Source organism: Carya illinoinensis, chromosome 13 (genome assembly GCF_018687715.1).
Source record: "Carya illinoinensis cultivar Pawnee chromosome 13, C.illinoinensisPawnee_v1, whole genome shotgun sequence".
Taxonomy (NCBI): domain Eukaryota; kingdom Viridiplantae; phylum Streptophyta; class Magnoliopsida; order Fagales; family Juglandaceae; genus Carya; species Carya illinoinensis.
In genome coordinates this window covers 12,070,403-12,085,052 of record NC_056764.1, presented here as the reverse complement: position 1 = coordinate 12,085,052, position 14,650 = coordinate 12,070,403, and the positions used below count along the sequence as shown (strand labels likewise).

The 14,650-nt window shown below is 36.8% G+C and overlaps 1 protein-coding gene and 1 long non-coding RNA gene across 5 annotated transcripts; one reads left to right on the top strand and one right to left on the bottom strand.

Annotated features, from left to right (window-relative positions):
• The first annotated feature begins 1,937 nt into the window (after window positions 1-1,937).
• Window positions 1,938-8,893, top strand: LOC122291300. 2 transcript variants are annotated; one of them, XM_043098975.1, is made up of 4 exons: window positions 1,938-2,360; window positions 2,552-6,753; window positions 7,983-8,015; window positions 8,669-8,893. In XM_043098975.1, exon 2 carries the CDS (start codon window positions 2,662-2,664, stop codon window positions 6,739-6,741), a length of 4,080 nt encoding a protein of 1,359 aa, XP_042954909.1. In that variant the 5' UTR covers window positions 1,938-2,360; window positions 2,552-2,661; the 3' UTR covers window positions 6,742-6,753; window positions 7,983-8,015; window positions 8,669-8,893. The 2 variants fall into 2 exon arrangements, with proteins under 2 accessions (XP_042954909.1, XP_042954908.1); XM_043098974.1 differs by lacking the exon at window positions 8,669-8,893 and having other exon boundaries at window positions 7,983-8,223.
• Window positions 8,894-11,229: 2,336 nt separating this feature from the next.
• On the bottom strand, window positions 11,230-14,521 carry LOC122291299. 3 transcript variants are annotated; one of them, XR_006236590.1, is made up of 5 exons: window positions 14,369-14,521; window positions 13,777-13,932; window positions 13,031-13,142; window positions 11,556-12,501; window positions 11,230-11,334 (listed from the first exon to the last, which is right to left on the bottom strand). It is a non-coding gene; the product is annotated as an uncharacterized LOC122291299 (long non-coding RNA). The 3 variants fall into 3 exon arrangements; XR_006236589.1 differs by having other exon boundaries at window positions 11,230-12,330; window positions 12,400-12,501; XR_006236588.1 differs by having other exon boundaries at window positions 11,230-12,501.
• Window positions 14,522-14,650: the final 129 nt, after the last annotated feature.

The following is a 14,650-nucleotide window of genomic DNA, read 5'->3' as shown; positions in this document are numbered from 1 at the left end:
TTCTGCATACCGACATTAATGGTGCATATTACATAATGTTTAAGACGTGTTAGATGGAGTTTGGCATTCGTGATCACTTGGGAATCTCCTTCAACTGCAATCTTTTTAAGGTTATTTTTATTTTTTGTTTCTTGTTCGATTACAATTATTACTGTTGTAGCTCTTCAAAGATTCAGATTTGAGGTACCAAACAACGGTGGTTTTAACAGAAGTTGATGCTTTGCCCTTTTTCTTGACCTTTAACAATTGTCGTGCTGCCTGAAGTTCCAACTTCCTACTCCCACATCATAAAACAAAGAATATAAATCTGTTGGAGGAGGGTTCCATACATCGTCTTCTTGGCTTTTAATCACTCTGGGTTAATTGGCAGTGTTTTCACTATATTTTCTCAACTTTTCAGAGGTAAGTAGTTCAAGATGGAGCCATATATATTATTATGTACTACTTGATTTCTCAAAAACCAAATACAATCAATTACCATTATTGGGAACATTTAAAATTAATGACATTCATATGTTATAGTACTAAGATGGAAAGCTGGATCCCAAATTTTTCTCAACCAATTGGAGAAGAGAATTAGAGATAAATGATAAGTTAGGGAGGCATTAGAGAATGAGAGATGAGTGATAAGTTATGTAGTTTAGGGTTAAGAGGGTATATATAATTGTAATTTTAAAATAGAATTTAAACGGGTTATTATGGGTTGATTCAGATTAAGTGAGTTGATTCGTTTATTAATCGTGTATTAATAAATCAATTCGTTTTGACTTGAATTCATTTATATCAGACTCAAATCTATTAATTTTATATTATATTTGTATTGAGTTGACGAATTATATCGCATATGGTCATCCCTATTCATAAGCATGTAATTGGTCCAACAAGCTAACTGAATGGGAAAGTATGAGGAGACTTTGGACCTAGTTTGGCTAAGGATTCATTAAGCTTATCGAGGGTTTGGATATATTTGACCAAAGGGTAATGCTAGTGTGCCACCCAACTATGACGGCTAGGCATGCCCACTAGTATAAATTTATTTTTATTTATTTTTCTTTTCTTTTCATATTTTTTTAATATTTTTAAAAAATAAAAATATATATCAATGTACTAAAAATCACTTCCCTAATTATTAAATAAAGAAAAAAATTAAATATATGAGTGGTCAAAATGAAGAGGCAAACTCAGACGGCATATTAGCATTTTCCTATGACCAAAACATTTTTTTTAGTGTCGCTGCAACTACCAAGAATTTCACTAAGGGATTCTTCCGACAAAGCACTTTTGACTTTTTATTTTTTGAATTTTTACATACATTTTTTAAAATTCTTAAATATTTTTTTTTAAAAAAGTGCAACTTTAATATAAAAAAAAATGCTTACTTAATCACTAAATAATTTAAAACCAAAAAAAAAAAAAAAAGCTGTTGGGAAGAATACTCGGGACGCATTATTGGCATCCCGAGTATTTCTCTTCTTTATTTTCTTTGTTTGAAGCTCTGCGAATGTTTTATTTGTATAACAAAATATATTTTTGTTTGAGCTTGAGAACAAGTACCTTTATTTACACAACTTAAACGATGAATGAATCTTTGTCCATGAGCCAAGATTATCGTTCCTTACGTTTTGGTGTTGGCTGTAAATTTCTAATTTGTTTAATGAATTATGTTTTTAATGAAAACACTAATAGAAACAATTGAATTGTGGAATTTTTCATAATATTACATCAAAACTCTGTTGGAAAATACACAAAAATATAAATAAATAAAATATTATAAATTTGTGAAAGGAAGAAAAAAGGAGGCGGAGATGAGGACGGAAATTGGGCCGGGTTTAGGGCCAATACAATATGGGTGGGAAGCCCATGAAAATGAAGGCCCGTTTTACAATTTACAACTTACAACGGTCTCTTTTTTATAAAAAAAAAAAAAGGCACTTGCTGCCTTCCCTCTCTCCCTCTTTCACTCAGACTCTTTACCTCTGCGCACCCGCCTTCTCTCTCTCTCTCTCTCTCTCTCTAGTCTCTCTTTCTGTGTCTCTCTTCTTCTTCCCTTTCTCCTTTCTCTATTAAACCTCTCCCCCAAACACGCCTCTTTTCTGCCCCTTTTCGCCCTTTTCCTCGTCTTTTTCTGCCTCCTAATCAGACGGCTCGCATCCCTCCATGTCACCCTCGTCTTCTCCATCCCCTGCGACCCCCCTCCCTCTCTCTCTCTCTATATATATATATATAGGTATACTTGTCTCGTCCCTACTTTCCTAGGGTTTCGCTGATTCTCCCATACTCAGTTTCGTTTTCTCTCTGCCTTCGATGCCTGGGACTTCGTGCTCGGTTTCTCCATACAATATCTTCGGGCCGACGATGAGGTACTATTCGGTTATATCCCTAATTTTCAAGAATTCTTTTTCCTTCTTATTTTCTCCCCTCGTGGAATTGTTGCCAATTCGACTTTTCGCTGTCTTTCTTCAGATTTTTCCTGCATTGTTTTGTATAATTAGTCACAATTGTTAGGACTTGGATTTGATAGAAGTTCTTAATTTTGATATTTTCTCTTTAGGGTTTTGAGTTGGCTCTGTCCACTAAGGCTGTGAATATGTGAAACTGTTTAATTGGAGCGGTAATTCTGGTTTATTGTAGCTGGGGTTGGTTTCCATTTTTGGATGTTTCATGGCGATTGAAAAGAATAGCTTTAAGATGTCGAGGTTTGATACGGAGTTTTCGCCTAGTAGTGGGGAGACTCTGTCCAGCGATGAGGATGAGCTTCAACGGCATAGCTCGGCGGTTGAAACGGGTGACGATGATGACTTTGATGATGCAGATTCTGGGGCAGGGTCCGACGACTTTGATTTGTTGGAATTGGGAGAAACCGAGGCAGAGTTTTGCCAAGTTGGGAGTCAGACTTGTAGTATTCCATTAGAGCTCTGTGATCTTCCTGGTCTGGAGGATATATTGTCGGTGGATGTGTGGAATGAATCCTTGACTGACGAGGAGAGGTTAAGTCTCACCAAGTTTCTCCCGGACATGGACCAAGAGACGTATATGATTACTCTCAAAGAGATTTTTATGGGTTGCAATTTGCACTTTGGGAGCCCAATTAAGAAATTATTTGACACCTTGAAGGGAGGTTTGTGTGAGCCAAGGGTAGCTCTTTACCGGGAAGGTTTGAATTTCTGTCAGAAGCGGCAACACTACCATCTTTTGAGGAATTATCAGAACAATATTGTTAGTAACCTTTGTCATATACGGGATGCTTGGCTTAATTGTAGGGGATACAGTATTGAAAAGCGGCTCCGTATTTTGAATATTATGAAAAGCGAGAAGAGTTTGATGTATGAGAAGGTGGAGGATTTTGAGTCTGACTCATCAGAAAGAGTGTCAGGTGAACGTTTGTGGAGCAGAAACATCAAGGACAAGAAAGTTGCAGAGAAAATGTGTCGCCATTCTGCTCCTGGAGTGGGCAGAAATATGGACATTCCTCCACGAAGACAGTCAATGACTTTGGAGCCAGAAAAAAAAGGAAAGCCAAATGCAAAAGATAAATCAAAGTTGGCTGGGTTGAAGCCATCATCAGCTAAGGATTTAACAGGCTGCAATCCTTCTGTTTACCATGGCTTAGATATAAATTCTGGGCCATATGGTTCGGTAGCTGCTCTTCCTCGGCAAAATAAGGCTGTGGGATATGATTTGGCAATGGCATTCAGGCCAAGGGATCAGATGAGAATCAGTGATGATTCTGAAGAAATGACATATGGAATGGCTCTCTTACTGGATCAAAATGTCCCACGTGGAAGTGTGATGGAGAAATCTGGGATTTTGAAAGTTGGAAACAAGCGTGGGCTTTTAAGAAATGATGACAGTTTTGTGGCTGTGCCTTTGTCTTCAAAAAGTGATTCAGTTGCCTATAGTAGGAACAGGAATTCAAGTCAATTGTCAGAGGTAAAGGCATTGACTGCAAAGCCTCCTAATATCAAAACCTCCTATGACTTTGTTAAGAATTCCAGGTATACCGATAATGTTCAGCAATTCTCAGTTGGGGCTTCATCTAAAGGCCGGGATGTGAAAGCAAATAGAGTTGACTCATCAGATTGTGCCGAACCATTATTGCATAAGAAAACTCAGGGGGCGGCTTTTGCTATGGATTCCTCATTTAGAGCAGATGATTGGGATGCTAAAAGTAAAAGATGGAAGACAAAGCGGGAGTCTCCTGATCTGAATTACAAATCACTTAGAACTTCTTTACCACAGATGAATGAAAGATATTCACCGTCTGAGTTGAGAGCAGAACCATCAAAAGAGAAGATTAAAGGTAATTTTGTGCAGAATGGGAAGGGTAATAGAATGTTGATGAAAAGTTCAGACTCAGAATCAGACTCATCCGAACAATTTGACGATGATGAGGATACCAATCCTTTATTAAGAAGCAAGTTAGCATTCCCAGTTGGTGTTATAGAAGGTTCTCGGTTTAAGTCGTTGCAGTCTGGCCTAGATGCTAAAAGGCCCATATTTGGGAAGAAAAACATGAAGGAGAATGTACGGGATCTTGGAGGGACCACGCGTCCTTCAAAACAAACTGGTGGCTTTAGCAATCATGGGCATGTGCCAGGAGTAAAAAACGACACTTTGAAGCGGAAGGGTAAGATGCGGGATATCAGTCCCTTGTACGATTCTGCCACTAAGCCTTTTAGAGACAGCTACATTTCCAGCTTGGTTAATTTTAATGATGATAGCAGTAGGAAACAAGCACACAAATTTGGAAAGAATGGTAAGGTACGTGGGGAACATGTTGAAAGGTTACACATGTCCTCATTGAAGACTTACCCTGCTGAGCGGAAGCTGAAAAGAGATGTTAGACATGATTATTTCCATGATGATGTTGCTGAGGATGATCCACTCGATAAAAAATTGTTGGCAGATGAAAAAGGGAGGGGCAGATTTGGGAAGAAAGGTCAGGGTAAAGAAGCACGTTTAAATGATCAAAGGGGAAGATCTGAGGCTCCATTAACAGGTTGCAATTCAGTGACTAAGAAGCGGAAAGGAAAGGAGGATATGACAGAGATGCATGAAAGAGATGAAGATGGTGATATACAGTCTGATTCTCCATGGCAAGTTGATGATTCCATTCCTCTGAAGAAGAAAACGAAAAGGAAACTAGACCAAGACCCTGATAGTTCAGACATGGAAAACTCTGAGCCACATGTTGCAGAAATGGGAGCTGTGGAAACCAAACTACAGAAAAAACAATTTACCCTCATTACACCTACAGTTCATACGGGCTTCTCGTTTTCTATTATACATCTTCTTTCTGCAGTTCGCTTGGCAATGATTACTCCACTTCCAGAAGATATAGAGGTTGGCAAAACCCTAGAGGAGCAGAACAAAAATCACAAAGACAGTGTTGATGGGATTCCTTCTCATGAGAAGGTGGATGCCAATGTCTCGGAGCATGGCAGGCAAGGGAATCTCACTGTTCAGGAGATTGTTAACCATGTCAGGTCGAACCCTGGAGATCCTTGTATACTTGAGACTCAAGAGCCACTTCAGGATTTAGTGAGGGGAGTTCTGAAGATATTTTCATCGAAAACAGCACCTTTAGGAGTGAAAGGTTGGAAGGCACTTGCATCCTATGAAAAGTCTACAAAATGTTGGTCCTGGATTGGTCCAGATTCTCATAGTTCATCAGATCATGACATTATTGAGGAGGTGACATCTCCTGAGGCTTGGAGTCTTCCTCACAAAATGCTGGTGAAGTTAGTTGATTCTTTTGCTAACTGGCTGAAAAGTGGTCAGGAGACACTTCAACAAATAGGGAGTCTCCCTGAACCGCCTCTGGTACTGATGCAGATCAACATGGATGAGAAAGAAAGGTTCAGGGACCTGAGAGCTCAAAAGAGTCTTAACACCATTAGCCCAAGCTCTGAAGAAGTCCGTTCCTATTTTCGCATGGAGGAAGTTCTTAGGTATTCAGTTCCTGACAGGGCCTTCTCTTACACGGCAGCTGATGGTAGAAAATCCATTGTTGCTCCCTTGAGAAGGTGTGGTGGGAAGCCTACTTCGAAAGCTCGAGACCATTTTATGCTGAAACGTAATCGGCCACCGCATGTTACCATTCTTTGTCTTGTGAGAGATGCTGCTGCTAGATTGCCTGGAAGCATTGGTACCAGAGCAGATGTTTGTACGTTGATAAGAGATTCTCAATATATTGTGGAAGACGTGTCTGATGCACAAGTTAATCAAGTTGTTAGTGGGGCCCTGGACCGTTTGCATTATGAACGTGACCCTTGCGTGCAATTTGATGGGGAAAGGAAATTATGGGTTTATTTACATCGGGAAAGAGAAGAAGAAGATTTTGAAAATGATGGTACTTCATCTACGAAGAAATGGAAAAGGCAGAAGAAAGATACTGCTGAGCAGTCTGACCAGGGGGCAGTGACCGTTGCATATCATGGTACTGGGGATCAAACTGGATATGAGTTCTTCTCTGATCTCAATGTAGAGCCATCTTGTATTGATGGTGATAAGGGAATGGAACTTGTCGTGAGACAAAATGTGGAGGATAATGTTGATATGAATCATGGATCTGAGCACAGTGACACTCATCAAGGTCATATGCTTTGTGATGATATTGGCTTAAATTCTACACGAGACAAGAAATTGATCTGTCAAGAAAATTCCATAAATGATGATTTTGATGACGAAATATTTGGGAGAGAAAGGCCAGATGAACTCCTTCGTGCAAGCTTATTGTGAGGAGTTATTCAGGTAGTTTCAGTATTGCTATTCTTTCTGAATGCTGTTGCACTCTTGTTTGTGTCACTACTTGGAATGTGTGTATATTTTTTTATATCAAATGATTTGTTTCTCGAAGACTATTTTTTTTTCTGTTTTGAGCTCTCTCTTAAATCTGTCATCTAGTTCTGTATGGAATGAAATGGTTGCATAATAATGGGTTACAGGACTTGGGTCTCCGTTTATTACATAGTGGAAAGTTATTTCAGTCCAGACACTGTCACAATGACTCTACATACGGTGCCTCTTTGAGAGATCGCATTTTCATTGCTCATAATTCACCATAAGCCAAAAAGAGGTTCACTACCAGGCCTTGGATTTAGTGTCTTTTGGCTCCATTGTCTTCTGGCCAGCAAAAGGCGCCACAAATTAAATTTTAATTACCAGTTTAATTTGATTGGCATCATTCATGTGGAAATAAAACTTATGGTCGGATCTGTTGTTAGGTTATGTGCCAATGTTAATTATTCTGTTGCTGGTGTTTTAGGTTGTAGCCTTGTATTACACAGATAGGATTAATGAGTTGTGCAGCCTTTTGACTTCTCCGTAAGGAACAATGGGGTCCTATGTACGTACATATATATATACTGTTTATCAAAGTGTATCATATAATTTTGTGTACTTTTTTTTTTCTAAGCATATAATTTTGTGTACCTGCTTGTATGTAGAGTGAAATAGAATTGGGAAACCTTAGTTGGACTGTTTAAATTGGTCTCTCAATTATGAGTGCAACACCACGACTTATAATAACCTAAAGAGCTACTAAACAAGAACATGTGTGCCAAGTATAGCATAGTGAATTGTTACCAAAGATTCTGCATGGCAGTATATTTTGAAGGGGCAAAGTATTGAAAAAACCTGTCGTTTCTTAAAGGCACACTGATATCCCCTGATGTGTTTGAAATGACAGCATCCTCTTACTTTGTGTGACCAAAATTAGTTGTTAGTTTTTCTTTTAGTTGGTAGGTGAAGACAGCATTAAGCTCATGGGAAGACTTAAATCCATCTGAGAGTATTCAGATTAAGCATCAGGAAATTTGAAAGAGTGAGTTTTTAAGTAGAAAAGATTTTGAAAACCACCATAGCTATTTGAATTTTGTACATGTTTGCCTATTATGACTTGAAAGTAATTTAGAATCTTAATAATTTGTTCTTAGTATACTTGCTATCTGATTTCAATGCTGTAATTTCTTTTTTTGCAGGTCATCAACTTGCATTTGTAATCCCCAGCCAAGGTGCGTGGTTATACATTGAAGGTTGTTAAATGTACATTTATGTCAGAGGAAATGTAGAATAGAAACTTGATCTTCTTTGAGGCCATTGAATATAGAGTCTTGCTATATACAAGCGAATTCGCATACCAATCTGCGTATCAATGTTGTTGCTTTCATATTCAAAATTTAAATTGGCACAATTTTCATTAAAGTTTGACTTTCTGACCAATCACGTTGGATGGATGCACGTATTGGTGCATAGAATTGCTTATAACCAAATTTTTCCTTGAATATATCCCTTACAGATAGATATCAATATGTTTCTACCTCCAAATATTGCATTTTTGGCTAAATGTCTAGATCATTTACAGTATATAGGTTCATTTTGTATATCAAGTTGAGCAAGCTGGTGAATTCGGTATTTGTGTGGTTTGACATCACAATACTTTTTCCTGTCTTTTGAAATGGTTTATATGAGATTGAATAAGTAAATTTGTCTTCACCAGTTCACTCGAACCCTTTAAAAAGGGAAGAGAAAGGAAGAAAACGGTAGCTTTTTTTTTTTTTTTAAATAATAATAAAATAAAATAAAGCTCAATTGGTACTCGTGGAGTTCGTAAACAAGGTTGGAGGAATTTCATCCTGAGAAAATTTTGTCCTTTTACAATTCACAGGGAATTTTGCACATTCAATCTGTTAAACTGGCACACAGAATTGAGGACAGAACATACTGTTGCGCAAGGATTTATGGGGTTCTGCCATCTAATCAGTATAAGGGGTTGAGGTTGAGGTTGTGTGTAATTTTTGGGTATTTTGGATAGTTTTGGGATTAGTATATTGAGTTGTTTTTGGGTCATTAGGACGCTTTATTATGGGTTAGGTGTTTTTTTGTATACGTTAGTCTACTTGGTTACTCCTTTTTATATATAAAATATTTTTATTTAAAAAAAATCGATGTTATTAAAAAGAAGAAGAAGAAGAAGAGAGAGAGTGTGTGTTTCTTTCTTGTTACATCTGGATATGCGACATTTGGATCGAACGGTGGTGCAGTAGCTGTAGTTTAGTAAGCAGCTTGTAGATCTTTGACTTCGTTAATTCGTTTGTGGGCTCTAGCCTTTTTTGCAATGTTTATTTCGGTTGACCGTGATTTTTACTATGTTTTTTTCGGTTGACCTTAATTTCACGGCATTCTTTGATTTACGTTTCTTAAACGAAGTCGAGAATTGTCAATGAATTTGAGCCGATTGTATGTTGGATTGTTTTTGTCTTGGCTCTAAGTTGGAGAAATTATTTTATTTTTATGGTTAAAAGAATTTTTATTAAACAAGTAATTGGGCATAGCCAATGCAAAGGCAGTATAAAAGAGAGAATACCTCATTATAAAACTAGGAACTAGAAAAGACAAGAAGGAAATCAGTGCAAACAAGCCCCCATCAAGTAGTAGATGCCCAAAGAAATAATAAATGGAAGAAAAAAAAAAAAATCTCAACTCTCTCCCAACGAGTGCTTTCTATCTTCAAAATTAATGCAGTTCCTCTCATGCTAAGCATACCATATATAGAGGAATAATCTTCCAAATGGCAATAATTTGGTGGCTACCCTGGATACCTCTCCAACAAGTCAGAAAATCCACTATCCTCCTAGGCATCACCCAAGTAATAACAATCATATTAAAGATCTCATCCCAAAGAACCTTTGCCACCTCACAATGGAGTAGTAAGGACTACACAAATTCTCAATTCCTTTGCACATAAAACACCAATCCATAAGAGTGAAACGTTTTCTTAAATTATCTATCGTCAAGATATTTTCAAGAGAAACCAACCATGAGAGGCATCTTGCTCTTCTAAATGCACTTCCTAAGGAAAAGAGTTAGGGATTGGCAAGGCATAGCCTTATACAAGGATTTGATTGAAAATCTCTTGTTCTCTAATGATTCCAAGGCAACCCATCCTCCAACTAGTATCAATGTTTGAAGCATACAACATACTGAAAAAAATCTAAGATATCATCCAATCATGAGCAACTCCTAATCTTACATTCAACTTTAGGGAACCATTTGAGTTATCCATATAATCTGTCAAAGAAACATCATGAGTGAAAACAATATTAAAAAGAGAAGAAAAAATATTCAAGGGTTGTATTCCCACAATAAATATCACGTCAAAATCTGATTCAAGACCCCCCCCCCCCTCCTCCCATAAATCTAAAGTGATTAACAAAAACAAAATCTCTAATCATTTTTTTAATAAATTTCCACAATCCTATGCCATACATGACATATTTCCACAACCCCCCTCCCTCCCCTCTTAAGCCAACAATTATATTCTTTCACACGTGTATTTTAGATCTCAAGACTTTCAACTGTTTTCTGATATTGTGATCCCAAACATAATTTTGAATTCCGTTCCGTTTTGTTATGACCAGATCGGTCGAAATTTCCCATTTTGGTGTAGCACCTAATACACTATGTATTCTTGTTCCATTTTGTTCCAAATTCCATCCCGTTTTGATCAATTTTGGTTTGTTCCAACCAATTCTTAACTACATTTCATTTTATATTGTTTTAACGGATATTTTTTAATTTTCTTAAGTTTGGATAATATTTTTATAAATTTTAAATCTAGATGTATTCATTAAAATTTAAAAGGGATTTATATAATTTAATTTTTTTTAACTTTAAATATGTCCTCCTTTTTTTAATCTCATTATTTTTAATTATTTTTGGGCTTTTTTCTTTTTTTTCCTTTTTTTTTTTTTTTTAATCTCGACTCAAGTTTATGAATTTTTTAATATTATCTTTTGATACCAATATATCTACCTTTTTTGAAAATGTTATCAACATATATTTATTTTAGAAATCTATTAATTCTTCCATTTATATGTATATAGCTAATCCCAAAACGGTATACTGGAATGTGCTGGTACCAAGTATTCTATTCCAATATTTAAATCGAAATGTGATAACTAAAACAAAATTTAAAGCATCCAACTCACAAGGGGATCTAATATTACGTTGTTGGAAAATTAAGGTAATATCATTTGATGCAAGATTCCAAAAGTGGAGAAGGAACACCTCAATGGGGTTTGGTTTCATCGTGTTATATGCCTTACCCTATTTTATATAGGCTAATTTATTACTAGGAATTTTTATTTTATTTTTTAATAGTGAAACATTGTTTCATTCATTCATTAAACGGACAATTACAACTTATGACCTGAAAAATACAAGATAAATTCTAACATTTTCTCGCTCTTGAACCCATAAATTTCTTTGCAGCTGATAGGGTCTTGTCCAATGCCTCCAAACTAACCGTTGAGTGACAGGCCTCCAAACTAACTGTATGAAAGATAAAACTCTGTCTTAAACTACCGTCTAAGATAGCCCACACAACTCCCCTTCTTTGGAGTGGAGTACAAACTTTATGGACCCTCGATCCTAAAGACAATGTTTCCTAATACTATCTAAAACAAACTAAATAAATAAAAATACATGAAAACCACTCAGAAAAACACATAATACACAGCAAAAACTAAAGACACATGGACTGAGAAAAATACCTTGGGCCCAACCCAAACAAAAGAAGTCCAGCCTATTCACAAATGGGAAAGCCCATTAGGGTTTCATCTCTATCATTTTCGCCACCCCCTTCCTCTTTTTTCTTTGTTCTTTTTTCTTTCTTTTCCTGCTGGTCCCTCTCTGTACGGCGCCCTCCCTCCAAGAAAGTGGAGAGAATGCCAAGTGCAGGTTACGCACTTCTCCTCCATAGCTCACGCCAGAATTCAAGCACCGCCCAGAGCAGCCCAGGTGCACTTCTCCTTCCTCCCATGGGTTGAAAAGCATGAATTGTACTCTCATGGCTCCAAGCTCCTCCACACCATTTGGAAAACACCGAATGCATGCATGCTCTCCAACGGTCCTCCACGGGCCACAGAGAAAGATGCTATACTCTCTGGTATCCGAAACAGAGAACGTCGCCTCTACCTTGGCGATGCTTGCACTACGGCTTCAGGGCAACCTCCTCTTCATTCCATCTCCATGCACTTCTCTGGCATTTCATCTTCGTTCTAACCAGCTTGTACACCATGAGCCACCTCGTCTTCATTCCATCTGCACCATCCGAACTTCTTTGGTATTCGAACAAATCGGTTTGTGTGCCAATTCTTTGAGGTCGGTTTTTTATGGTTTTCAATGGCCGAGTCGACACTTGTCAACCATAATTGTCCTCCCAACTGAACATATATCGTTTTAGGCAATCATCATACATCTCCCGGAGCAGTTGACAAAGCAGAAGAAAACTGGGCACGTTGGACTTGATTGGCTTCCATTGTCATCCTGATTGAGATAGAATGAACATTGAACAATCTTGAATAAAAGTCAACCTTTGTTTTGGGAAATACAAACCTAACAATGTAGTCTACATAAGCAAAATTGCTATTTTCTAGGATGAGCAAGGATTCTTGAGCATTCTTCCATCGCGGTGCGCCCAAATTTACTTTCTTCAAACTGCACAATTTTAAAATGCATTAAAAAAAAAAAAAAAACTATAAGTAGAAGAGACCATTCCCAAACCAACTATCATCTAATACTAAAAGTAGCCTATACCAATTCTGAAGAGCCTCATCTAGGTCTTTGTTTCCACACTACGGTAGAAATATCCTCAACATGGTGGCATTCTGTTTTTCCCATTCGAACTGCAGTTTGCTAGTTCAACTAGTTGCTCTCTACCGAAGATCATTTACTAGAAGAGACCATTCCCAAACCAAATATCATCTAATACTAAAACAGAATTCGGTCCCAGTTGCAGGACCCAAAAAATAAAGCTATTAATCAGAGCTCCATTTTGTCATCCTCAATTGATATCCAACCTCTATGTTCCTTGCAGGGTACAGATGAACAACTTGATTGTGCAGACTAAATAATTATCAAGCAGGAAGTAAATCTCACTGTTCGATGCAGACTAAGATCAATCTTGTTTGTTTTTGTTTTTGTTTTTAATTCTAGAGCACAATAACATCACTTAACGTTCACTGACCAGGTTTGAGGAGATTGGATATAAGAAATTCATTTTCTTTGATCGTTGCATTGGCTGTCTGTGTTTTCCCTCGAGATCAAAGTAATGCATGTTCAGTTTCTTCGAGCTTTTTCTGAAGTTGCAAACAACAAAGAGAAATGAGTTCTTGCACGAGACGAGAGAAGTACAGAAAGTTGAACTGAAAAATATATAAGGTCTGTACTAGACATCCAATGGTAATTTTTTATTTTTTTTTAAGTAAGTAATTCGAAATTACATAAAAAAAATAAAAAATAAAAAAAATTTTAATTTTTTAATAATACACGCCAGCTTTTTAAAAAAAATGCATGAGATTTGCATATTTTAAAACTACTTCTAACATTACTCTTTTATAAAAACACCTCCCATATTGCAGTTAAATTTGAACCTCCCTTTAGGTTTTTTTTTTTTCTAATTTTGAACTTACTTTTATTGGCTCATCTAAGAGCGTTTTAGGAGATAGTTACATCAAAACGCATCACATTTATAAACTTCCATATATTATATTATTGATGATATAGTACAACCTTTTTATAATCCTTTTTTATTCAGTCATGTTTTAAATTGAATGGTATTTTTGTAAAATAATGTTTTTAATACCTCTCATTTAAAAGAAGGTTGCTAAAAAATTGTATCTGTATAATTTTCCATTATAAAATAAGCAAGGAGTCCACAATCACAGTAGAGGCTGAGCAAACTTAGTTCATATCTCCACAAAAAATGTATACCTGGGCACTCAACATATTCTGGTAAAAGATCTCTGGCCATTTTCCGATTGATGAGTGTGGAGAGCTTTTCTTTTGGTACCGAGGCATAGCACCAGCACTTTACTCTCCCAACAGCCAGTCTATTGTCTAACCCATTTCATTAGCTGCATTTTTGGCCTTTTCACAATAACAAATGGAAATCAATATAGTTTGAATCGACGGCTGTTGTTAGTTTCATTTGAACGAATACCCGAACGGCACTCCATGCAGACGATACATTTCTAAAAAAAGACTTAGAATGAACGGATGTGGTCAATTTCATCTGAACGGAGACCTTCCTAGATCAAATTATGAGTATATCGATGTGGTCAGTCTCGTTCCAACGGAGAGCAATACAGGATGCCATCCAAACAAGTTACTCTTACCTAAAGTTCTGAATCATTGAATGCATTGTGAATAATACATCCTACTCTTGAATAATTTGGGATTCAAATCCTATATTAAAACAACGACTGTCTAAATTGAGCTATACACAATTTTCTTAGAGAGAGAGAGAGAGAGAGAGAGAGAGAGAGAGAGAGAGAGAGAGAGAGAGAGATGGCCGTTGGAATACCTGGTTGGCGATGGAGATGACGGAGCGGTTGCGAATTCAAATTGTGTACGGTGGCAGGGAGCTGCGATATTGGCGCAAGACAATTTTGGGGGAAAATGCCTTGCGTTGAATATGATTGGCAGCTTTGTCTGACGTCGTCGTTTAACCACATCAGATTATTGAAAATTTATAAATTGGTTATAAGAAGTTGGTCAATTCCAGACGTTTATATTCTAAAATATAAAATATTTATATATAAAATTAAAATTATTTTTATTAAAATGATACAATTATTATTAGTTT